The 25,811-nt window shown below is 33.5% G+C and overlaps 1 protein-coding gene across 5 annotated transcripts in view; it reads right to left on the reverse strand.

The window, feature by feature from the left end:
* Positions 1-25,811, reverse strand: part of KIF18A (kinesin family member 18A) — a 90,098-nt gene that overhangs the window by 18,874 nt on the left and 45,413 nt on the right. For all 5 annotated transcript variants that reach the window (XM_035262285.3, XM_035262283.3, XM_035262284.3 and 2 more), the window contains 3 exons: positions 25,020-25,184; positions 17,894-18,015; positions 14,349-14,584 (listed from right to left, as the gene is read on the reverse strand). In XM_035262285.3, the coding sequence (XP_035118176.3) occupies positions 14,349-14,584; positions 17,894-18,015; positions 25,020-25,184 (523 nt within the window). The remainder of the gene's footprint in view (positions 1-14,348; positions 14,585-17,893; positions 18,016-25,019; positions 25,185-25,811) is intronic.

Raw genomic sequence — 25,811 nt, forward strand, 5'->3', positions numbered from 1 at the left:
GTGGCTCTGGTTCCTTCTCTACATTCCTTAGGCTGGTGGAAAGGTGGACAGGAATATATTTTTTCCCCTTAATTTTATAAGTAAAAGCATAATTATAATAAGCAAACAAAAAACCCACAGGATCCATAAAAAGAAAATATAAAGAAATGAAAATGATCCATAAAAAGAAAACATAAAGAGCAGGCATACAAACTCAGACGTTTTGCTAATCCAGATGCCAAGTTTTTCACCACCAGAAAACACTAAGCCTCTACTACAGAGGTAATTAAATCACTTAGGCAATGACTAAATAATAAATGAATGTGAACATTCACAATTATACTGATATTTAAAACTACATTTTATAGATTATTTGATAACATGAAAAAATGTTCATTAATGAAGTAGTATACGATATAATCCCAATTTTGACAAAACAAAACAAAAACAACCAAAGACAAAGCATACAACCCCTCTGAGCAAAAAAGGGGGGAAAGTAACAGAAAACCGAGAAGGAAATATATCCCAATTCATCAAAATATTAGCCCAGGTTTATAGCTCACTGGGAAAATAATAAATTATTTTATTTTCCTTTTTATACATTAGTTTATATAATAAATATAATCCTCCCCTATAAAATAATAAATGACAAAAAAGAGGGGGAATAATGTTTGGGGTAGTAGGTAGGAAGCCAATAAAACATCAGCTCTTTCAAAGCTCTGAAGATTTCAGGAACTGAAAGCATGAGGTTGTCTCTGAAAGCACAGGCTGGAGTTAAAACAGGAGAATTCTTGGAAGTCTGTATAAGAAAATTGGATTCCGAGGTCTCCCTTACCCCATTACCATCACCTACATTGCCAGGTGACTGCTCCTTTGTTACTCCATTAAAAGACATGAGGTTTGCCAGGCGCGGTGGCTCAAGCCTGTAATCCCAGCATTTCGGGAGGTCGAGGCAGGTGGATCACGAGGTCAAGAGATCGAGACCATCCTGGTCAACATGGTGAAACCCCGTCTCTACTAAAAATACAAAAAATTAGCTGGGCATGGTGGCACGCGCCTGTAGTCCCAGCTACTCAGGAGGCTGAGGCAGGCGAATTGCTTGCACCCAGGAGGCAGAGGTTGCGGTGAGCCGAGATCACGCCATTGCACTCCAGCCTGGGTAACAAGAGTGAAACTGTCTCAAAAAAAAAAAAAAAAAAAAGACATGAGGTTTTACCCTCTGGATAGGTTGTAGACTGGGGCCAATATGCACAGCTGACACTAGGTGCATTAAGTAATTTCTTAATAATAAATGTATGCTGATTTTTCTCCTACTTCTCTATAATACTGGTAGCCAGGCCCATATACCCCCTAAATGGAAAATCAAAAAGTTCTTTGTAAATGAAACATAAAAATAAAGAAGACATAGGTACTGACATTTTTGTAGGTTCCCCCAGATTTACTAGTTTTCTGGAGATAACTATAAAGCAGAACCAATGAGTTCAATCCTATCTTTTGTAATACTTACTCATTTTTTAGAAAACATTTAAAAATATTTATATGATGCTTTAAGGCATATTATAAAAAACTGAAAATGTGCATTTCAGGATAAAGTGGTAAGTGTTCTATTCATCTGTTCCTGCATTATGGCTAGAGATTCCCACTTCAAAAAGTTTGTTTACTTTAAGTCCAAAGACAGACTTAAAAAGGAAGTTAGACAAAAACATTTCGTTGAGACTGCCAAGTTTTAGAAGCCTCTCAAAAGACTTTTAAGTATTAAAACCACTTTTAAAATTAACTGTAAATGCATGCACTGACATCATGGATTAGATGAACAAGGAATACAAATATTTTCATCATTAATAGCCCAGATTCTAAAACAACATAACATGAATTACAACAAAAGTATATTAACATTTGTGTACTTGTATGTAGAGTATTAAATATGCTATTAATGAAACCACAGCTAAAAATCAAAACAAAAACAGTGAAATCATAATGAAAACATAATTAATTTGCATGACAAACTAAATTACGTTTGCTAAGTGGTTATAAAAATTATAGATAAATATTTGGTGACTGGTTAAGTGGTTAAAAAAGTCAAGTTGAATATTCATCTGCCACTCACTATCTCTCAAATGTATAGGATTTTAAGAGATATAATTTATGAATGGCAGCATAATAAAAGCAACAAATGGAGCATTTTGATTTTAACATAACATAGGAGAATGTGATGACAAAGTACATATGACTTGAAAAAAGCTTTGACAAATTTACTGCCTATACCTCAAGAGAAACATCTACAAATGTACGTATTGGTGGTGTTGCTCCTTAACGTAGTTAAGTCTATCTATAAGCATAATCTAGTCTACTTCAGTGTTTGCGTCTTCCAAATATTTCAATTCTCCAGGAAGTCTATCTCACAGATTTGGCTGAGGACTCTAAAATGTTTCCAGGAGAAACCAGAGAAAAAAAAATAAAAGAGATGCTTCATGTCTATTTCCCTAAAATTAGTTTTTAAAAAAGTCAGTATATTCTTTTTTTTTTTTTTTTTTTGAGACAAAGTTTTGCTCTTTTGTCCAGGCTGGAATGCAATGGTGAGATCTTGGCTCACCACAACCTCTGCTTCCCGAGTTCAAGCGAACTTTCCTGCCTCAGCCTGCTGAGTAGCTGAGATTACAGGTATACACCACCACGCCCAACCAATTTTTTTGTATTTTCAGTAGAGGTGGGGTTTCCACATGTTGGTCAGGCTGGCGTCGAACTCCTGACCTTAGGTGATCCGCCCACCTTGGCCTCCCAAAGTACTGGGATAAAAGGCATAAGCCATCTCATCTGGCCTATTCTTACTTCTAATAGATATTTTTAATAATATTTTATTTATTTAATTATAAAAAATTTCCTTAAGTAGGCCCTAAAGTTAAATGTTACACATATTCACATATGTGTACGTATGTGACATTACATATTGCATATATATATATTTTATATAACATAGACATGTCACTTCTTACCCGATCCTGCTAAAACACATTAGCAAAACCAGAGAAGAACTAAGGTGGTGGTATTGTGAGTGAGTTAATTCTTCATCTCTCATGATTAGAAGTTATAACATCTAAATACAGATGAATCAAGAAACAGCAGTACAGCACACTAGTAGTTCAGAAATACTGGCTGGGCATGGTGGCTCATGCCTATAATCCCAGCACTTTGGGAGGCTGAGGTAAGTGGATCACCTGAGGTTAAAAGTTCAAGAGCAGCCTGGTCAACATGGTGAAACCCCACCTCTACTAAAAATACAAAAAAATTAGCTGGGGGATGGTGGTGGCACCTGTAATCCCAGCTACTTGGGGGGCTAAGGTAGGAAAATCCCTTGAATCCAGAAGGCAGAGGTTGCAGTGAGCTGAGATGGCACCAATGTGCTCCAGCCTGGGCAACAAGAGCCAAACTTCGTCTCAAAAAAAAAACCAAAAAACCAAAAACCAAAACCAAACCAATATTGTAAATACTGTAAGTTTGTTACATATAATCATCCAGCATAGATTCCAACTGAAAACAGAGAAATCCCCAGTAATTTTATATCTATCTTCCTAAGGACAGTTTTAAGAAATGTTGAAAATGTCCTTAAAACAGTTAATTGTCAATGACAACTCACATCCAAGTAATTTTAAACCAAACGCTTGGTTTTACTCCATCATTACTATAAAAAAAAAAAAGGAATAAACTTACACCAAATTTTTCCTAGTAGCAAAAACTGAAAGTCTTAAGAAAGGTAAGTCCTTACCTGTTTTAACTATGACATTTCCATGTCATGGGAATTATATAGTTTGGCAATCTATATCTAGTTTTCACTAAATCTCTACTTTAAAAGAGTAGTCCTATCTACTGGCCACCAGGAAAGTTACAATGGGGATCATCTTATATTCATAACAAGAATTTAGTACTAGATGGTTTTAGTAGTCACTTAAACTTCATTATTTTATAATTTGTTGCTCACAGCAAGAAAATGACATGCTTAAAGTCATGATAGCAATTATATTTGTTGTTGCCAGAGCTGGAGTCTTGTTTCTTATTTTCCAGGGGAAAGTCAGGTAAACAGTAATGCAAGCAATACAGAGTAATAACATATATAATTAACATAATGGAGACTTAAAAAAATAAAACTTCCTTCATAGACTTAAAAATGTGAATAGGAGGCAACATACTACTTCATTGCTCCGAAAATCAAATGCCATCTCCTATTACTACTGAAAAGAGAAAGTAAGCAGATAAAATATGGATATCTTCATAATCTAAAATTGGGTTAAAAACCCACCATGAATCAGAGAAAAAAAATACATGTAACACATTTGGCAAAGGAATTAGAGCTCATGTATGTGTATGTCTGTATGTATGTCTATATATATATATATCTATTCAGCTTGGCTGGTCTGTCTCTGAGAGAAATGATTCTTACAAAATAAAATAGATAAGAGAAAAATAAGGCAAAGGAAAAGGTAATTCAGAAAAAATCATAATTAGACAAAAGCACATGAAAAAATGTTCACCTTCATCTTCATCACACATTGATGATGGTAGGCTACAGTTATAATAGTTCTGGGGGTGGGAAATCTGACAATACACATCAAATGCTTCCAAAACGTACATACTCTTTCATTTAGCTATTCTTCTAGGGCCTTAATTAGGAAATAATTGGCAAGTGGCAAAATAAATACACATGCACAGACATTTAGTGGGGTTGCTTGTAACAAAGTGAAAACAAACTAAATGTTAATTAGCAGGAGATTAGGTAAATATAATATGCAGCTATTAAAAATGACTTAAATTCATATTTGTTGATAGGAAAATGCGTCTATGGCAAGTAGTTCAGTGAAAAACAAGCTGGTCACCAACTACATATATAATAGATTCCATCATTTTTGTTTTAAAAAAGCAAACCACACATGTATGCTTAGAAACAAAGTCCTGTAGGCTATTAAAACTAAATACTAATATAGGTTCATAAAGTATATCTTGTTTCTTTTGGCTTGACTTTTTTCCAAATTAAAAAACAAATGTTTATTGGTAAGATAGTAACAAGGTTAAAACACTAATGAAAGGAGTAAAATACTTAAAAGCTATGGGAATACAAAGAAATATATGCAGGCAAAGGAAAAATGATCCATTAAAGGTAAGGTTTCATGATGAAAGAAATATCTGAATTGGACTCTCATTGTGGAGAAAGATTTAGGCCAAGAAGTGGGATGGAGAGAGAGAAAACAGCATTTGAAATTGATGGGAAAGCTTGGAAATTGCAGAGGCAAGAAACAGAAATCATGTTATTTGAAAGTTGGGATACCAGGTGCTGGACAAAAGTATGCCTACAGCTTGACGCTGGACTGAAAAGGCCTTTGAAGGCTCTTCTAAGATGTCTATACTCTATTAGGAAGATCCCTTTGGTGGCAGTGCAAAGTGTAGACCGCAGTGGAAAGAGACAAGAGAAATTAAAAATAGTTTAGATGTCATTATATTATTAATTTCTTATACCAAATTTTCTAAAAATATTTTAAAATAAATTAAGAAACACCTTTTTATCTCTTTGTTTTAAATCTCTAAAACACAACTACTAAATGGTAATTCATGTGGCTTCTTAAGTAGAGGGGGCTCTATATATTTCAGCTTTTTGCTATATTTCACAGATGGTTCCTTTAAATAAAATAAAGAGACTAGATAATTTATCACTAATGGGTTAAAAATCCCAGGCCTTTTGGGGTCATCTTTTGATGTGCCATATCATGTGTTCCGAATGATTTTACCCAGAGGAACTAATTTATCAAAAGCTTAAGACTGCAAATGTTAAAAGATTTACAGAGCTGTATGTTATTGTAAAGGCAGAATGCAGTATTTAGCAAACATGAGTCACAGGCTGCAAAGTAGGGTTCATGACACGGAGACATTGATGAATGGGATTAAATCTAATTGAGGCATGGTACAAAATGATGGCAAGGATTCTTCTTTTGCAAGCACTCCTGTTAATATGTACGTGAGGAGATATTCTAGGAAACTATGCTAAATCAAAATTAGTTGGTGAAGTTCTAAAGCGAAATCAAATATTAATATATGCATTGCAATAAACACTTCTAGGCTACAAATGATTGATACAATTAGTGTACTCATCATAAATCTGGACTCTTTTTAACAGCCTTATGACTCATAGAATTCATAGCTGCAAATGATACAGGTAAATGAATTTTAACTATTTATAAGATATGAAACCTTATCTTATAAGGTAAGGTAACATTAAATTAACCAAACTAATAAAAGCTACCACGAAATTAACCACACTAATAAACATTTTATAATACACTTATGAGACACCATCATGGTTAGGGATATATAGTTAACAACAGTTTCCTATGTATCAGGCAACTATTGCAGTCCTTTAAATTAATCCAGCACTTTGAATAATAAATCAATAAATAAACTTTGATATTTCTCTGTGGGAGATAGTAGATATCATGTTTCTCTCTCAGTCTTATTTACCCAGTATTTACACTTTACCAAAGATGGAAAAGAAGAGACAATAAAAAGAACCTTTTAATTCACAGTAATATTTGCAGCTAAAGATGAATAACCAAATACTGTCTTATATACATGGGAATGATGAGTCAAACAAAATGTATTTAGGGCTAAAAGCATAATTTCCATTGTTTCATGATTAAATATTGTTGCCAAATGGAAAAATATGGAAAATTTGGTTTATTAACATTTTGCTGCCTTATATTTGCTATATGAGAAATTAGTAAAGAGATTTCCTATCTTTTAAACAAAATTTCCTTGTATTCAAGTAATTTTAGGAGAAACTTAAACTTATGCGTGAACTCTATATTCAATCAGAATATCTGTACTATATAAGAGACTGGTTCTCCTAGTATCTTTTATTGTACTTTTAAGATAAAATCACTGACATCGGGTGCAAAATTTTAAAAAAGGAAAGGTTTCAGACAGAAATATGACCAAATGTGAGTTTCCAGATGGATAATGAAGAAATCCTGACTTTTCATTTAATGTCAGAAATTTTATCAGTTCCATAAATAAATCTTTCTGTCAGCACTCCAGTCTTACACTGAGTGTGCTATCTGTTTTCCAGACCCCAAAACAGGTACATATTTTACTCTTAGTCAATACACTTGTAGTTTGTAGGTAAAGATCTCAACTCAAATATCTATTCAAAAATCAAGTCTAGTTATTGGCAAAAAATTAAAATTAATAAAATTTACAAAATTAGTTTTTTTTCCTGAGTAAGAATTTAGGCTTATTAGTTTAAGAAAAGTAAAAAGTAGTCCATGTCACAAAAATACAAATATTGCATATGGGGATCTCTTCAGTCAAATGTATAAAACACTTATAAAGAAAACTCTGAAACTTTGCTGAGAAACATATAAAAAGATAAGAATACAGAGAGACAAACAATTCTAGAGAAAGAAGATTTGATATTGGAAATACGTGAAGTTAATTTATGAATTAAAAAAACTGTATTTCCTTGAAACTGGAAACAATTCTGATATTGATTTCCTAGACAAAGCAAAGAATATTTTTCAGATCAAGAATAATGAAGAAGGGTTAGCATGCTACATAAAAAAGATACTATAAAGTATCACGTATTAAAATAACAGCTCCTAGCCCTAAGACAGACAAACAGGCAAAATAAGAGTAGAAATTCAGTAAATAGTACATATGACTATTTACTGTACAAAAAACACAGGTGCTGTAGGAATGAATTTCCAGTATATCTATATAAGAATGCTAGTCTCCTTGGAAAAAATAAAGTTAGATTCTTGCCTATCATTTAACACTAACATAAATTAGGAGAAAGTGGAAGGGATAATTAAAAAACTGTTGAATGGAAAAGCCATATGAGGAAAGATCCCAAAGGCATTGAAAGAGAAAGCTATTTTACTACATAAAAGTTTTAACTCTCAGCATTAAAAAGGAAACCTCAAACAAAAGCAAGAGTAAGTGGTAAAACTTGAAGGGTATAGTTATACCATATATGTTACAGAAAAAAGTTAATATCCCTTAGTGATTTCATCCTGTCCTATTGCTTTAAATATCATCTAAATGTTAACAACTCTTAAATTTATATTTTAGCTTAGACTTCTCTCCTGAACTTCAGATTCTTAACTGCCTACATGTCTCCACTTGGATGTATCTTAGACAAATTTAACATGGCTAGAACAGAACTCCTAATTTTTTACAACGTCCATCCTGTAAACTTGCTTCATTTGAAGTCTTCCCTATCTCTCTGAAGGTGACTCAATTCTTTCAGAAGCTAAGTTCAAAAATTTTAGAGTCAGTCTTAGGTCTTTCTTTCTCTCCTATTCTAAAACTAATTTTCTTGGAAATCTTGCTGGCTCTACCTTCAAAACATTTTAGAATCTGACCACTTCTCACCAAACCCACGGCTATTAACCTGGTCTGAATTACCACCATCTTTTGCTTGGGTTATTCCAGTAACCTCTCATGTTTCAGCCCTTGCCATAGTATAATCTATTCTCAACACAGCAGTTAGAGAGATCCTTTAAAAGCACAATTGAGATATGTTACATTTCTGTTCAGACCATGCCATGGCTCCCTGTTTTATTCACGGTAAAAGACTAATTAAGTCCTTATAGTAACCTGTAAGTCCTTATAGCCTTGTAGGCTACTATAAGGACTTAATTTAGTTTTTTAGACTACATCTGCTTTCCTTCCCTTTATCTCTCTGATCTCATTATCTACTTTCATTCTCTTTTTCTTTGTACCAGTTATATATCCTCAACAGCCTTTGAATATGTCAGGTTAAATTTCTGTGTTAGAGATTTTGCACTGTGATTGTGTCCCTATACCTAAAAAAGTTTCTTCTCCCAGATATTCATATAGCTAATCCTGTGACCTCCTTCAAGTTTTATCAGCGAGATCCTCCCTGATCCTGCTATTGAAAAGAGCAATCTCTCCTCTCTGGCCACACTCCTAAACTCCCTTTATTTCTTTCTTATAGCATGTACTACCTTCTAGCATTCTGTTTACTTTACTTACCATATTATTGTCTTTCTCTACTAGATTTGAGCTCCTTGAGGGTGGTGAAGTTTGTTTCATACTTTGATCCCTATCATCAGACAAGTGCCTGAAATACTCTCTAAGTTAAACACAGTTGAATGAATGAAAAAAATAACCTTACACTTTAGCTCTTGTAAAAAAGGAACAATTGTTACAAAAACGACAATATCAGAAAAATGTTCAAATGATGGCTAGGCAATTCACAGAAAAACAACTCTTAAAAAAACACACTCAACTATGTTAGTAATGAAAATGGAAAAAAGATAATATTTATGATTATTGGCAAAGTATCAACAAGCATTGCCTTTCAATGGTGAAAATTGTGATTACTTCTGCACCAACCAAAAAATGAGCAAAGACAAAAGAGGGAGAGTGTCCCAGATGAAAAAAGACTGCATAGGTATGAACCTTGTTTGGATCTTAATTGAAACAAATCAAAGAAACAAATAATTTATGAGATAATGGGGGAAATTTGAACACATTAGATATTTGATGACATTTTTCTTTTATACACGATATAAATGGAAGAAATGATATGCTGTCTGAGATCTACTTCAGAATAATCTAGTGTAAGAGCTGGGATGGAGGAAAGCAGATGGGTTCTCAAGACTAGACATGAGCTTATAAGTTTTTAAAGTTAGGTGTTGGGCACATGGTACTCATGGTATTCTTTGTGCTTATATACATGTTTGTAATTGATTTACTAAAAGTAGAAATTAAAAATATTTTAACATCAAAAGCTGGTGAGGCTAAAAAAAAAGCTCATTCTTTTATACTGCTTGATGTGGGTTAAAATCATTTGAAGGAGGGGAGTTACTTGGCAATACATATTGCAAATTTTGTATAATGTGCATTTATCTTGAGCCAGAAATTTTACTGCTTAGAATTTATTGTAGGGATAATCAGATATGAGCACAAAGATAAATATACACATTTGCTTACTAAAAAACTATGTGCAATAATAGTAAAAATTTATTAAACAAGCCAAATGCCCAACAATAGAGTATAGGCTATATTAATTATAGTTAATCTCATTGTTTTTTTTAAGACAGAGTCTGCCTTTGTTGCCTAGGCTGGAGTACAATGGTGCAATCTTGGCTCACTGCAGCCTCAACTTTCCAGGCTCAAGTGATGCTCCCAGTTCAGCGGCCCAAGTAGCTAGGATTAGAGACATGGGCCACTATGCCCAGCTAAGTTTTGGATTTTTTGTAGAGACAGGATTTTTGCCATGTTGCTCAGGCTGGTCTTGCTGCCTCAGTCTCCAAAAATACTGGGATTGCAGGTATGAGCCGCTACGCCTGGTCCAGGTTCTTAAAAGCACCCCATGTGTGTGTATTTAAGTAAAAAGAATGTAGTTAATCTAGTAAATACTCTTATAGGTCCCTAAGGCGCTTGAACTCACTTATAAACACCGCTCCTTTTATTCCTCTTTGATACTATTCATCATGTATACAACATACATAATTCATGGAATGGATAAGACATAATTAAAAATTTCTAAAATCATTTTAATGAAATAGTAAAGTAACCAACAGAGAACAAAATATTATAAAAACAAAACCCATTTTCTAATATGTTTTTAAAAGAAAACATGTAATTATAAAATGTAACATGGCTTCAAGTCTTTCCTTCAAAAATATATGAAAAGGAATTAAGAGTCGAGTAAATTCTTTTATTTTATTGTTGACAAGCATAGTCTATGCAATTATACTGTATGTGCAATATGGATTTTTAAATAAGGAATAATGAGCATCATATAGCAGGTGGTCAGTATTTCTCAATCTTGGTGTTAAAATCCTATTTCCTCTCTAACATCTTGAGTACATTATAAAAAAAGAATCATGCCCAAAAGGTCTGAGAGAATCAGAAAAAAATCTTAAGTTTTGCTTTCCAGAGACTGCAACTAGGTCAAGTCTAATGCTTTATTAAAAGAAAAATAATATATGTTTGTTACACAATATATATATTTTAAGAGAATCTATCCAACTTTCCCATCTTCTTAATGTAAAAGTGTAATATAGGGAATTTCTGCTCATAATGAAGATGGAGATAACTGAGACCAATCTTCTTCTGAAGGCAACGAAAAGTCTGGACAAAATATAAAAAACATCTGTTTGAAGGTGCTGGATTATTAATAAGATGGTGAAAAATTATAGGTGAGCATCAGGAGGAAACTGGAGGCTCAGGAAGGTAATTTCTGTAACGTCAGCTAATTTTCCCTGGAGGTTGTTTGCTTATGCTAGAGAAGCTGGCAGAAAAGCGTAGCAACAGTGTTAAGAGCTTTGTGTGAACAGGTTTCTGGAACTGGAATTTAGGGTATTTCTAAGTCTTCCTTGCTTTGAGTTGGGACTCTGAACAGCTAGCTATACCATAGAGGGCAAATCAGAAATCGGCAGGCCCTCAAGAAACTACAGTTTAGTATCAAATTATCTTAGTTTTTGAAATAAGAGTGAGGTGATTTTGAATTGCTAATGCTACCTTGAGTCTGGAAGAAGCGATTGTAAATATTCTCTGAGATATTTAATATCATGATCAGATACATCAAAATATTCTACAAACAATTTTGCAAATGCCTGACTGGCACACAAAAAATTAGCACACATATGAGAAAATAAGACCACATGCAAAAAAATCAGTATCAACAGACCCAATGGTTACAGACTTTGGAATTCTCACAGACTTTAAATTATAGTCATCTCTCAGTAGCTGTGAGGGATAGGTTGCAAGACCATACTCATGGATGCTCAGATCCTTTATATATAAAATAATATAGCATTTGCACATAGCCTATACAATCCTCCCATAGTCTTTAATAATCTCTAGATTACTTAAGTAAACTGCAGAATGTGAGAAACAAAATTATCCAGGGAGAGAAAAAAACATTAAAAGTAAAAGAGTAAAAGGCATAGACAATACAATTAGAAAGTGCCATGCAATATAACTGATGTCCCAGAAATAGAGAGAGCAAAAGTGGTAAAAGCAGTAAGTGAAGAGATAATGGTTAAGAATTTTCCAAAACCAATGAAAGATAATGTAGACATAAATTCAGAAAGTCAGGAACCCACTTACGAGAAGTAAAAATAAAGTCAACTAGGCACAATCTAGTAAAACTAATAAAATCCAAAGACTGAAAAAATATTTCAATAGGCTAGAAGTCAGATTGTATTGAGAGGTACAACATTTAACATAAAATCTGACTTCAACAGATTATTATTCTCTGTGAAAAAGGTCTTATTTGTTAGTCCTTCACTCCCAACTATAGTCTGTCTCAAGTGGGCCAAATGTGTGCTGGGACACACTGGAGCCAAATGATCCAGCACACATTTAGTTCACGTAAGAAAAATGGACTGCCTGTAATCCCAGCACTTTGGGAGGCCGAGGCGGGTGGATCACGAGGTCAAGAGATCGAGACCACCCTGGTCAACATGGTGAAACCCCGTCTCTACTAAAAATATAAAAAATTAGCTGAGCATGGTGGCGTGTGCCTATAATACCAGCTACTCGGGAGGCTGAGGCAGGAGAATTGCTTGAACCCAGGAGGCGGAGGTTGCAGTGAGCCGAGATCGTGCCATTGCACTCCAGCCTGGGTAATGAGAGTGAAACTCCGTCTCAAAAAAAAAAAAAAAAAGAAAAAAAAGAAAAAGAAAAATGGACTGTAGTGGGGAGTGAAAGGCTAACAAGCACCAGATACCCAGGAAATTACCCATAATGGAAAATGTAGGCAGATTTGACTATATGAAAATTAAAAGTCCAATAAATTGATCAATTATTGCTCAACATATATAAAAAAAATAAAGCAGCACCAAATGAAAAGAGAGTTATCAGATACAAAGTGCCAAGCAAAAAAAAAAAACCCTCAAACTCCTAACAAATAAACAAAAATCTTCACTAGTGCAAATGAGCAAAGGATACATCACAGGGTATGAATCAGCCTCATCAGTAATCTGAGAGTTAAAAATTTTAAAACACTATGCATTATTATTATTGCTGTTGTCACTATTTTTGGTTTAGGTAAAGATGAAACAGGTACTCTCATGTGCACTAAGTATAGGAAAAAAAATTTTGAAAAGCAGTCTAAAATGATACATTGAAAAAAATATTATATGTCCTTTAACCTGGCAAATCAGCTTCTAAGAATCTGTTATGCATGCACAAATGTGAATACACAGATATGTTTTCTGATTGTACTGTTCACTAATAGAAAAAAGGTTAATTAAATTATGGTACATTTATTCTCTCGATTTTCAAAAAGAATAAAAATATGAGGTAGATTCTTCATGTATGTACCTCAAAAATATTTATAATAAACAAGTAAAACCAATAAGCATAATAAACTAAACAAAAACGTTGCAGACCACTATGTATAATGTGCTAGCATTCATGTGAAACTTAACAGAAAACTTTATGTGATACAAATACATTTGTATTACACACTCACTGCAAAAATAAATTCTTAATAGCATTTAATCTCTGAGATATGGCATAAAATTAAGGTTCTGGGAAAAGTTTAAGACGGCACTCTATTTCTTATTTTCTTCTACACTGTCTGAATTTTTTTCTTAACTATGATTATATGTTAGCTTTGTTTACGTGAGAGAGAAGTATCAAGTGATTTGTCAATAGAAAAATAGTAAACTGTACATTGTTAGTTGACTTTAAGAACAGATTATTATTACAGAATATGTTATGATTAATTACAATTTCCTGCCCTTAATAGAAGTTACATTTTAAAGAAGGATGGGAAACAAAATTATTCCATCAAAAATAGGTAAAATGGGTCAGGCACTGTGGGTCAGGCCTATAAACTCAGAAATTTGGGAGGCCAAGGCAGAGAACTGCTTGAGCCCAGGAGTTTGAGGACAGCCTGGGCAACATAGTGAAACTTTGTTTCTACAGAAAAAAAAGTCAGGCATGCCTTTAAGTCCCAGCTACTTGTGGGGCTGAAGTGTGAAGAGGGAGGATTGCTAAAGCCCAGGAGGTGGAGGCTGCAGTGAGCTTTGATTGTGCCATTACACTCCAGTTTGGGAGACAGAGTGAGACCCTGTCTCAAAAAAAAAAAAAAAAAAAAAAAAAAAAAGAAATGAAACGAGGGTAAAATGAATTTTACTGCTAGAGTTATTTAGAACATCAATGCATACATGCTCTAGATATTTGGAAGATACTGGTTAATTGAAATGATTATAAAGCCAAATTTCCCATTAATTTTCATAAAATAGCCAAACCTATTAAAAATTAACTGTTTTTAGACTGATATACAAAGGTTCTCTTTAGAAATAATGTTAGTATCTACTTAAAACAAAAGTTATACTTACAACAAGAAATAGGCTGAACTGGTCCAAGTTGTGGAAAGGTCATAAGAACTGAAATTGCTGGTAGATCGTTTTGGTTTGGTTGTTCAGTAGTTTGGTCAGCCCAAACTACCACTTTTTTCCTCTCTACCAAATGTTCAATTTCTTTGAAGTCAGACTCAAAAGCAGCATTTGATAGGCCAGCTTCTTTTAATGTGCAATATTGTTTTCTTAGGGCTGGAAGTAAAGCATTCAATACTCTATACACAGAAGATGACAAGAAAGAAGAGATAAATATTCCATTTCATTTTAAATACTTTTAGTTCTTTTATTTAATACCTGAAGTATTACCATATCATTAAAATAATTTTCCATGTATGAACCATGTTTGAGTCTCAATTAGTCTTCATTTGCTTCTACATGACCTCTATAACATGAGGGACAAGTAAATAGCCACTAACTATAATAGGAGATTGCTTTGAGGACTAAATGAATTTAGTATATTTGTTTATTTGTCTTTTAGAGACAGGGTTTCACTCTGTGGTCCAGGCTCGAGTGCAGTGGCATGATCATCTCATTGTAGCCTTGAACTCCTCGGCTCACTTGATCCTCCCGCCTCAGGCTCCCAAGCAACTAGGACCCCAGATGTGTGCCACCACACCTAATTTTTTTTTGTTTGGTAGAGATGGGGTCTTGCTATGTTGCTCAGGTTGGCCTCAAAAACCTAGCCACATGAGATCCTGTTGCCTCCATCTCCCAAATTGCTGGGATTACAGGGATAAGCCACTGCACCTGGCTAAATGAATTAAATGTACATAAATGCTTTTTGCAAAACATAATGTGATTTCTAAAACACAGATGTTGTTACTAATTATCATCAAATTGAAATGAAAAATTACTATGTCAAATGATGAGACATATTTTAGGTATATAACATTAAAACATATACAAACACAAAACAAAAGAACACAACCTACGTCTCCTTTAAGTTAAATGACTTACAGAAATGGCTTTTGGAATGGCACTTGAAGGGATTTTAAGGAGAAAAGTTGTGGATAAGGGTAGGGAGTATAAATAATGGTTAGGGCACTGGATTCAAGGCTCTAACTCAAAATCTCCCTCATCAGCAACAATTAGCACAGGACTGAATGTAATTTTTTGTGTATCAGACCTCTGTGTAAGTGTTCACTGAGGAAATGTCACAGCTAAACAGTTTTAAATTTATACACTCAATCAGTGGTTCCTAACTTTTCTGTAAAGGAAGACGCCTAACAACATCAATGATCTTGAAATGATTCAGTCCTGGAATCCTGAGGAAATACCACCTTATCACCTATGAGTCTTAAATATTTCAATAGCAGCACAACCAATTGTGACCTCTTTCCTTTTGGTGTGGGTTGCTGGAGGGTACTGCATTTAAGTCAAGTAGGTAACAAGTACAAGAAAAAGTTATTAATCAAAGTCAATAAAACAATTACTTATTTAGCATTTACACTATCTGCATAGTACAGGAAAGTTATCACAGTAGGTCTGACACTGCTAAGAAAGGCTTAGTTGTAAGGCTGACACCTGGCTGGTGTTTTAAAATATGGATTTCAGGAGGGTTCCCATCATTTCCAGTACTCATATGACAAGAGTGGCTTACTGTGCTTAAACTGCACAAACGATGTGGTTTATGCTAAAACACCTTCTTTCCTTTTGAAAAGTCTGGAATTTTGGTACATCCTAGGCAGAAAGTGCCTATGCAACTGGCTCCTAATAAAAACCTGGGACATGGATCTCAAATGAGCTTCCAAAGCAGACAACATTTCACATGCGCTGCCACAACTTTTTGCTGGAAGAATTGTGCACATTCTGTGTGATTCCACTGTAAGAAGACTCTTGAAACCTTGTGTCTGGGTTCCTGCAGACTTTGTCCCGTGTCTTTTCTCTTTGCCAATTTTGCTTTGCATCCTCTTGCTGAAATAAAGCACAGCTAAGAATACAACTATATGATAATTTTGTGAGTCCTCCTAATGAATCACTGAAACTGAAAGTGGTCCTAGAGACCTATAACACAGGAATTATATCATGTTATTTATTTTTATGTTTATTCAATCTTTTCAAAACCTTTATATGAAATGTATTATAATCTATTCAAAATCTTTATGTGAAATGTATTATAATCTATTTTTATATAAGAAAACTACATCTTAGCAAAGCTAAATAATCAATGTAAGGTTATACTGCTCATATAACATAGAATTCAAGATTGATTCCAAAAGTCATCCTCTTTCTTCTATGCCACATTGCCTCTGTGATGCTCTGGTTCACCAATTTTCTCAACCATTGAGGTAGTCTTATTTCCCCCATTTAAAGCTAAATGTTTACCTTAAGATAGTGTATTAATCTAGAGTCTGATGTAGCAAATGTAGTATGGTTAAAATAAATTAACGTTTCTTGATGACTTCAGCTCTTGTAAGTGGTTTGAGTGTTACTAAATGAATATTCAGTATCTACTTTAGGTACAGACACAGAGAGTTTAAGGAGATTAGTTTGAGCTTCTATCCACATAAGATTATCTCCCAAAGTTTTCCATTTTTCTTTTTTAAAAAAAGCTATAGTAATATGATTTCCTGTAAATCAAGATAGTTGTCAGTTATTTGAGCATACTAGTAGAACCCTAATAGATTCTTAGAGTAGCAGAAAGCCCTTAGAGAAGTAAATTTCCCATTTGTATAGAGCATCAAAGTGATGCCTAAGGAATTGATGATGTATCCAACATGCCAAAAAGGATTGAGCAATACTTTTTGTTTTTACTATTATATTATAAAAACTAAATGACTAATGTTACTACTGAGCTAGAAGAGAGAACAGAAAGGAACTGTTATAGCATCGCATACAAATCAGGACACCTGTTATTTAGCAACTTCACTGTAATGACAGCAAAAAATCATTCTGGAATTCTGAATAATTAACAATTGCCTACTTAAAAATTCAAGTGGTATTAATAGCAATTGCTACTAAGAGGAGACATGGATGGCTAGAAGATAGAGGTAGAAGGCTGATTTCTTTTCAATGTATAGGTATTTATGAAATTTTGTGGCCAGGCGCGGTGGCTTATGCCTGTAATCCTAGCACTTTGGGAGGCCAAGGTGGGCAGATCACCTGAGGTCGGGAGTTTGAGACGAGCCTGACCAACATAGAGAAATTCCATCTCTACTAAAAATACAAAATTAGGCGGGTGTGGTGGCACATTCCTGTAATCTCAGCTACTCAGGAGGCTGAGGCGGGAGGAATCGCTTGAACCCGGGAGGCGGAGGTTGCAGTGAGCCAAGATCAAGCCATTGCATTCCAGCCTGGCAATAAGAGCAAAACTCTGTCTCAAAAAAAAAAAAGACAATTTTGTATTATATAGCATATATTAAGTAAAAACAACACAACATACTTTTATTGAAAGAAAAGAACTCTCAACGTTTTCTTATTCAGGCAGACTCACAAAAATAATGTATCCTGTAACACATAAAATCAACTTTCAGTGCTTCAGTTACAGTGTTAAAATTGGAAAATAGGTAAATCTATATACTCACGCCTCAGTCTGCCTGTGTTGCTGTTCTTGAAGACAAGCTAGATCTATCATATGTCTAATTTGTGCTTTCAAATCTTTGTTCTGGAGATGCAAATGGTGACAATGAAGATCTTTCTTGAGTTCCTAGGGCAAACAATACAAAATGTACTTTAGATTGCTCTAAGAATATTAAAATTAAATCAGTTTTAATAAAACTCATTTTATATTGTTGCCAATAGTTTTAATTCTTTTTAGATATTAAATAATATGTTTAGAAACAATTTGAAAATGAGTTCTGGGCAGGTGGTCTATAATTTACAAGCAAGGTAAGTTTTCATGTTTTCTCAGAAACTGAATGTTAGAAATTCAGAAGAAATTTTAGTGGTGTGACAGCTTCTTGGTATATCCAACTTGATCACAATGTTGCAAAAATACATAAAAATGACCATTTTTTGCTTAAATGTCACATCCTTAGAAAGGTTTTCCTTGAGCATCATATTTAGATGAACACTCTTTACCCCTCAATATTGTTATAGCATTAATTGTATTGATTAGTAACAATTTCATTGATATATTCATTTATTTATAGTTTCTCTGTTCATACCAGAACATATAGCTTACCACCAGGACAGGGACTGAGTCAGGTTAGTTCAGTGTTAAAGCCCCAGTGTACAGAGTCTGAACTTGTGTGCAATAAAAATTTCTTTTTTTGCAGGAAAAAACGATATGGTTGATATCATCTTTGGTTGGATGATATGGTTAGAGCACTGGCCTGAGTCACGTGATTTTAGATATGGGCTTTTAAGGCCTTGAAACAAATGTTACCATAAGTGGAATATACAGTCTTTATAGAGATCAGTTTCCTTGACAAAAATTTAAGAGCTGAATCAGATTATCTCTTCAATCCTTTCCAGTTAGAAAATTAAATAATCATAATAGTGTAAACATGTTTGCCAAATATTCCATCTGTTTTCCTTTAAGAGAAAAATATGCTGGCTAGGAGCGGTAGCTCACATCTGTAATCCCAGCACTTTAGGAGGCCAAGGCGGGTAGATCACGAGGTCTGAAATTCAAGACCAGCCTGGCCAAGATGTTGAAACCCTGTCTCTACAAAAAATACAAAAATTAGCCAAGCATGGTGGCAGGCACCTGTAATCCCAGCTACTCGGGAGGCTGAGGAAGGAGAATTGCTTGAACCTGGGCAGCAGGGGTTGCAGTGAGCCAAGATCACGCCACTGCACTCCAGCTTGGGTGATAGAGACTCCATCTTCAAAAAAAAAAGAAAAAGAAAAAATATCCTTTATATACATCCTCTGATAATCTTCTTTATCTTCTTGAATGTTTCTTCTTTTAAAGAGACAACACTTGATGCCCACTCTTGATATAAGCTTCATCTTAGGCAAAAGTGTGAAAATGTGTTTTGTAGGCTCCATTTTCCTAAACCTCATCTACCTAGGGCCAGGTGTCCTCTATTCTACCACCTGAAGTTACTTGTCTTTCCTTAAACCTACTAACCTTATCTACAGAAAATATCAGCAAAGGGATTACAACAAAGTTATGAATGGTGATAACCTAGTAACATTCTCAGAAACTTTATTGAAAAAATTTCAGTCAATACAATGAAAAAAAAAAAATGAAATTCTTTGGACATTTGAATGGCTAAGACATGAACCCTATATGCAGGGGAGCTATGTCTGGAAACTTCTTCCTAGGGACAATTCTTATAATCCATCTTAGCTTTAGCTAAGATGCAAAATATTCTTCAGATTCTTTTAAAGAATATTAAGATTAAATCAATTTTAATAAAACTTTCCAATCTGCAGTTGACCAATGATTTTCTAAAATGTCAGTATTTTTTTTCCTTTTAAAAAAATACTTCCAAAGCCAGTTATTGAGACTATGACAGAGAACAATGTCACCCATCCTATTTGTCTGGATATATTAAAATTAGGAGTTATTTATATAATTCAATATACTTCAAGAAATATAGTAAATGTTTTAGAAAAAAATTATCTTTATGGAGTCAAGATGGTATGGCTAGAGTCATCTGATTTTAGAGATGGCCTTAGCCTTGAAACAAATTTCAACATAAGCCAAATATATGCCCTCTATGGAGATAGGTTTACTAGAGTAAAATTTAAGAGCTTGATCAGATGATCTCTTCAGTTCTTTCTATTAATAGTTAGAAAACTGAATGATCATAATAGTGTGAACAAGTTTGCCACATATTGCATCTTTTTTCCTTGAAAAAAATCCCTCCTTTATATACATCCTCTGATAATCTTATTCCTTTATCTTCTTGAGTCATTCTTTTAAAGAGACAAGACTTGATTGTATAATTATGTTACTCAATAATGGGTCTTTGGCTAGCCTTTTAACTTTGAAAAACCAAGTTTACAATTTGAGTCTTTCCTTGACATACTAACGACTAAATCGAATTGGAAGAACGTGGTTTATTTTAAGAACTATAAGTAGTCTAGTAATGGCTAAAGTAGAGAATATAATGAAAGGTAATATATAAACCTTAAGAAGTATTCAGGTGCCAGACTATGCTAGGCCTAGTAAATCACAACGGAGAATTCATTCTAGAAAGAAGGCAGTAAATAACAGTATGATCAGTTTTACCTTTTAAAAACTTGCTTTCGTTTCAGTGGAGAGAATGAATTGCAGTAGAACATGAATGAAAGAAGAAAGACCAAATGAATCAATTCAACAATTGGGCATAGGAGTCTGAATTAGGATAGTAGTAGAGTAGCATAATGAGAAGCGGATAGATTCAGAATATCAATGAGTAAGTAATGACAGAGACTATAGAGAAAACAGCACCAAGTTGTAAGTCAGAAGTTCTGAGTCTTTGTCCAGAGTTGTGTTACCTTGGATAAGTCCCTTTACCAAGTTATGTCTCAAAATTTGCTGATGTAAAAAATAATGGCTTGTAACTAGATTGACATTCAGGTATACAAAAGTTCTTCATAAGAGAATTCTAGAAGACAGACTGCTAAAAAAATTAGATTTGACCATATTGAAAAAGTTTAAATTTATTGAAAATAATGCAGATAATATTAACTTCATAAACACTACTAAGTAGACAAAAAAGCAAACACAATATAGCAATAATAATATCAAAAACAATATACCATTTTTAAAATTGAAAGCTTACAGTAATGTGGGATAGAAAAGGTAAACTAGTAAATTTATACAGTTGACTTTTTTGCCTCCTTAATACTTCATAAGTTCTTAAGTACTTCTGTAGTTAGAATGTTGATTACATGAAAAAACATATAATAAAAGCATAATGTAAATTGTTAGGATCTTGAGAGGTGAAAATACTCTAGCAGTATCATTTAAAACTATATATACATACATATTTAAAATTTTTAATGAATATACTTAATATCACTGAATTGTATATCTAAACATGGTTAAGATGGTAAATTATATATTTTTATTACATACAAAAAACTGTTTCAGACTCTTCATGAGAAAATTTTTTCTCACTAGAAGGGCTAAATAATCTGAGACTATCATAGCCGTAAGTAACAAAAAAAACCTGAAGAACCTTCAGTAGTTATTTTTAAAAAGGGTCAAAGTTTAACGCTAACCAAAAGACTTTGAGTTTTATGTAGTTTAGAAAATGATAATGTTGAGAACATAACTGCTTTAGATAAAACAGTCTTCAAAAAAACAATTAAATAAGTGGAATAAACCAAAAGTACTGTCAACATTCCACACCTGTTACCAACCCAAGAGAATCAACTCTTGGGCTTTAAATGAGAAATATTCATTTGGTCAGGGTTATCAGCTGTTTTCTTTGAAATGATTTTACCAACAACATAACCACATTTCACCATTCCTACAGGTACTGTAATAGAGACTGCTGCATTCTATGATAAGCCTCTATGGCTTTATATGGAATTTCAGAAGTTACCTCCTCTGATCCTAGCCAACCCATATTATAGTTATTAATGAATCTTGTCTTTTTTTGCTTGCTGTTTTTGAGTCATTATATATTATCTTAAGATGGATACAGCATTTTCAAAAAAGTGTGCTGTATTTTCCTTCTCAAGTAGATATTCTTAATCTTGTGTCAATGGAAGAGCTTCAGAAAACCCAAATGACTTAGAAAGTTCACAAAATTGTATGAATGCACCTCCCCAATCTCCCATCTGGGAGAAAATCTACATAGCTTTGATCAGATTCTCAAAAGCATCTATGACTCCCAAAAAGGTCAGTATCACTATTCTGGAAGAGAAATTCAAAATGTATTATATGATGGGGTTAACTCTGTTGTTAACTGTTTATTCTCATTCTTTGTACAACTTGCTTGGCTATTGATGTCTCTGTTACTGTTGCTTAGAATATTATTAAACTATTATTTATCATCCATTTTTTTTGTTAAGTGTTGCTTGGCTTTGAATATAGCACTCCACTTAAGCTCATAATGTCTTAAATACATTTATAGATGACAGATTAAGACATTAATGTTAAATGTACTGTCCAAGGTCATATAATTAGTGTTACAGTTGGCTGATATTCAAAACAACTACTAAATAGCAAAATTACCAAACACTCCAACTCCAGTGTCTATCCTCTTTCTGATATTTACATTCTTTTGTAGGGAATATTTTAAAGTGCCTTACAAAGTTATATTATTGCAAAATGTGCTATATACTAGTATGCATATATAGCATATGCATAGTAGTAGTAGTAGTATATCCCTACTCAAAATATACTAGTATATACTACTATATATATATATATATATATATATACACACACACTAGATATATATCTACTACATATATATACTATATATCTATATAACCATATATGTATAATATGTAGTATATAGTATATACTATCTAGTATACATATAGTAGATAGATATATATAGCAGATATCTATATATATAGTAGATATATAGTAGATGTATATATATCTATATATATACTATATATATGTGTATATATACATAGTGGTATATACTATAATATAGACTAGTATACATAAATATATACAAGTATATACCACTATATATATATGCATATATATAGTAGTATATGCATATATATATATATATATATTATATACTAGTACTATAGTATAGACTAGAATGTGCTGTGTACTATATTTAATGTCCTAATCTACTTAACTAACTGGCTGGTATGCTTTTATCAAAATACTATCAAAATATTCTGAGGTGTAGAATAAATTGTTGGCTCAATAAAGCTCCATACTAAGAACTACTGTCTTTGGCTTCCTTCTTAGGAAACTGGATATCTGTTGCTTTCTCCTTTCACTACGCTGAAGTGTCATCATTAATTACTACTGCTAGTCTTTTCTATCCAGTCTTGCCTGAGCTTTCATGTTAAAAGAATAGTCATTTACAGTCATTGCTGGTCCATCAGAGAATCCATTCCCTAGTCACGAGGCATTAACTGATATCTCTGAATTATAAAAACAATTAGTATATTTGAATACTAAAGATCTCTGGCATTTGTTGGTAAATATTTTATATTTATTTTCACCTGCAGTTTCTGTCTGGTGCCTTTCTAAGAATTCAAAGATTATAAAAGTTTCCATATCAATTATCTGATACAAAGTTATAGAATTTCAGAAGAGCATCACCAAAGTAGAGACTTTAGCTATTCTACCTTTTAGAAAAAGACTGAAAAGAGGTTTCCTTTTAAAGTATTAAGTATTTGGGTGAAAATTAGTTACTTCATAGCAGTTGCTCCTAGTTGCTTAGCCTATATTCACTTTCTTCTTCTTTCTTATTAGGAGCTCTAATCCCATTACTGGGTATATACCTAAAGGATTATAAATCATTCTACTCTAAAGACAAATGCACACACATTTGCTGCAGCACTATTTACAATAGCAAAGACTTGGAACCAACCCAAATGCCCATCAGTGATAGACTGGATAAAGAAAACGTGGCACATATACACCATGCAATACTACGCAGCCATAAAAAAGAAGAGTTCATGTCCTTTGCAGGGACATGGATAAAGTTTGAAAGCCATAATTCTCAGCAAACTAACACAGGAATAGAAAACCAAACATTGTTCTCACTCATAAGTGGGAGTTGAACAATGAGAACACATGGACACAGGGAGAGGAACATCATACAGGAGAGGCCTGTCAGGGGTCGGAGGCAAGGGGAGAAACAGCATTAGGCCAAATAGCTAATGCATGTAGGGCTTAAAACCTACATGATGGGTTGATAGGTGCAGCAAACCACCATGGCACACGTATACCTATGTAACATACCTGCACGTTCCGCATATGCATCCCAGAAGTTAAAGTTAAAAAAAAAAAAAAAGAGATAGCACTGCAATATTGTTCAGAGTAATTATGCAAAGAAAAGGGAGGTCATTTTTTAAGAGTCTCTTCTATCTACAGATAGCCATGTGACACATTTCTAGCCAACACATTAGTCTGTTAGGAGTTTTTTGAAACATCTTTGCCCTCCTGATATAGACATCTCTCCTTTCTTTCCTTTTCTTCTGGCTTAGGTGTATAAACTTAAGACTAGATATAAAATAGTAACACTACAATCATGAAATGACAAGCACAATAATGACATTTAAAAGATACTGCATTAGGAATTAACTGCATATTTCCAAACTTAATGTTAAGAGAACAAAGGACAGCCCAAACTAGTTAAGGCACTAGACTACTGTAACCTTGTAGCAGAACACAATTCTAATGTGATACTGTCATTATCCATCATTACACTTTAAAAATAAAACTTTTTGCCATTCTAAGGTGCAATATCTTCAGTTACACACACACACACACACACACACACACACACACACACACTTTCAAATTAACTTTTTTTAGCCATAATACACCAAATGTTGACCTCATTTAAACTATTTTTGCATTACATATCAAGATTTCAAACAAATTACGTATCTAATGAATCCTGAAGTACAGTTTAAAATAGAATTATTTAGTTTAACTTAAAATCTACCTTATAAAAGGATGCAATCACTTAGAAATAACAATGTTTAAAAATAAATTAAATCTCAGAGATAGGCAATGACAGTCTTATGAAAGATATTTACTCATTAAGAAAGAACACATTTTAAGAGCTCAGTTCTTATGACTTAAATCTGAACACACAGAGATATTTGTACCTTTGAAATATGACCACTTGGACCTAAGTGTCCCATTTCTTTTTCAACACGATGGAGCCAATCAGTATTCTCATTAAATTGCTTCAATTCCTCCTCCCTCCTTTTCTCCAGGTAGCAGCGACGAGTTTTCAACATTGCAAGTCTATGATCTCGTTTTCCAGTGGCCTGAAACATGATTCATTTAACAGTTAATCTAATTTTTATAATATTTGATGTACATGATATTAGTAAACTTGTATCTTCTTATGTATACTATTGTAGTAAATTAAGTTAGGCTAAATTTTTGTATTTAAAGCTATTTCCCTGTTGAAATCTCAGAATACTACTGCTTGCAGGAAAATAGGAAATTGAGTTGTGAGTCATTTTTATAAAATTACAGATTGAGAGTTTATGGCTTTAAGAAATACACTGACCAAATCAAAGACTGTAACTTTTTTTTTTGGCATTAAAGTACAGTCCCTTCAGTATGTTGTATCTGAAAAGTTCATACAAGGTCAGATACATTCCATGATTTCCCTACTCAAAATCAAAGCAGATACATATCCTGCTCTTGTCCTTGATGTGAAGAAAAATAAAGTGTTGTATTGCTCTGTGTTTGCCTATAAGGCATCAAATTGGCTAATATAAATGAAAGAAATAAGAACTTATATCGGAGTGCTTATCAGTATGTGATCTTGCCTGTAGGTTCATTCAGGATCCATAATGAATATTCTAAATATTCTTGGTGTTTTACCTAGGCATAAGTTGTGATTAAAACTAATCTTTGATTTCTTACCCTAAGGGTCTTGCACA

The sequence above is a fragment of the Callithrix jacchus genome, chromosome 10 (assembly GCF_049354715.1).
Source record: "Callithrix jacchus isolate 240 chromosome 10, calJac240_pri, whole genome shotgun sequence".
Classification (NCBI taxonomy): Eukaryota; Metazoa; Chordata; class Mammalia; order Primates; family Cebidae; genus Callithrix; species Callithrix jacchus.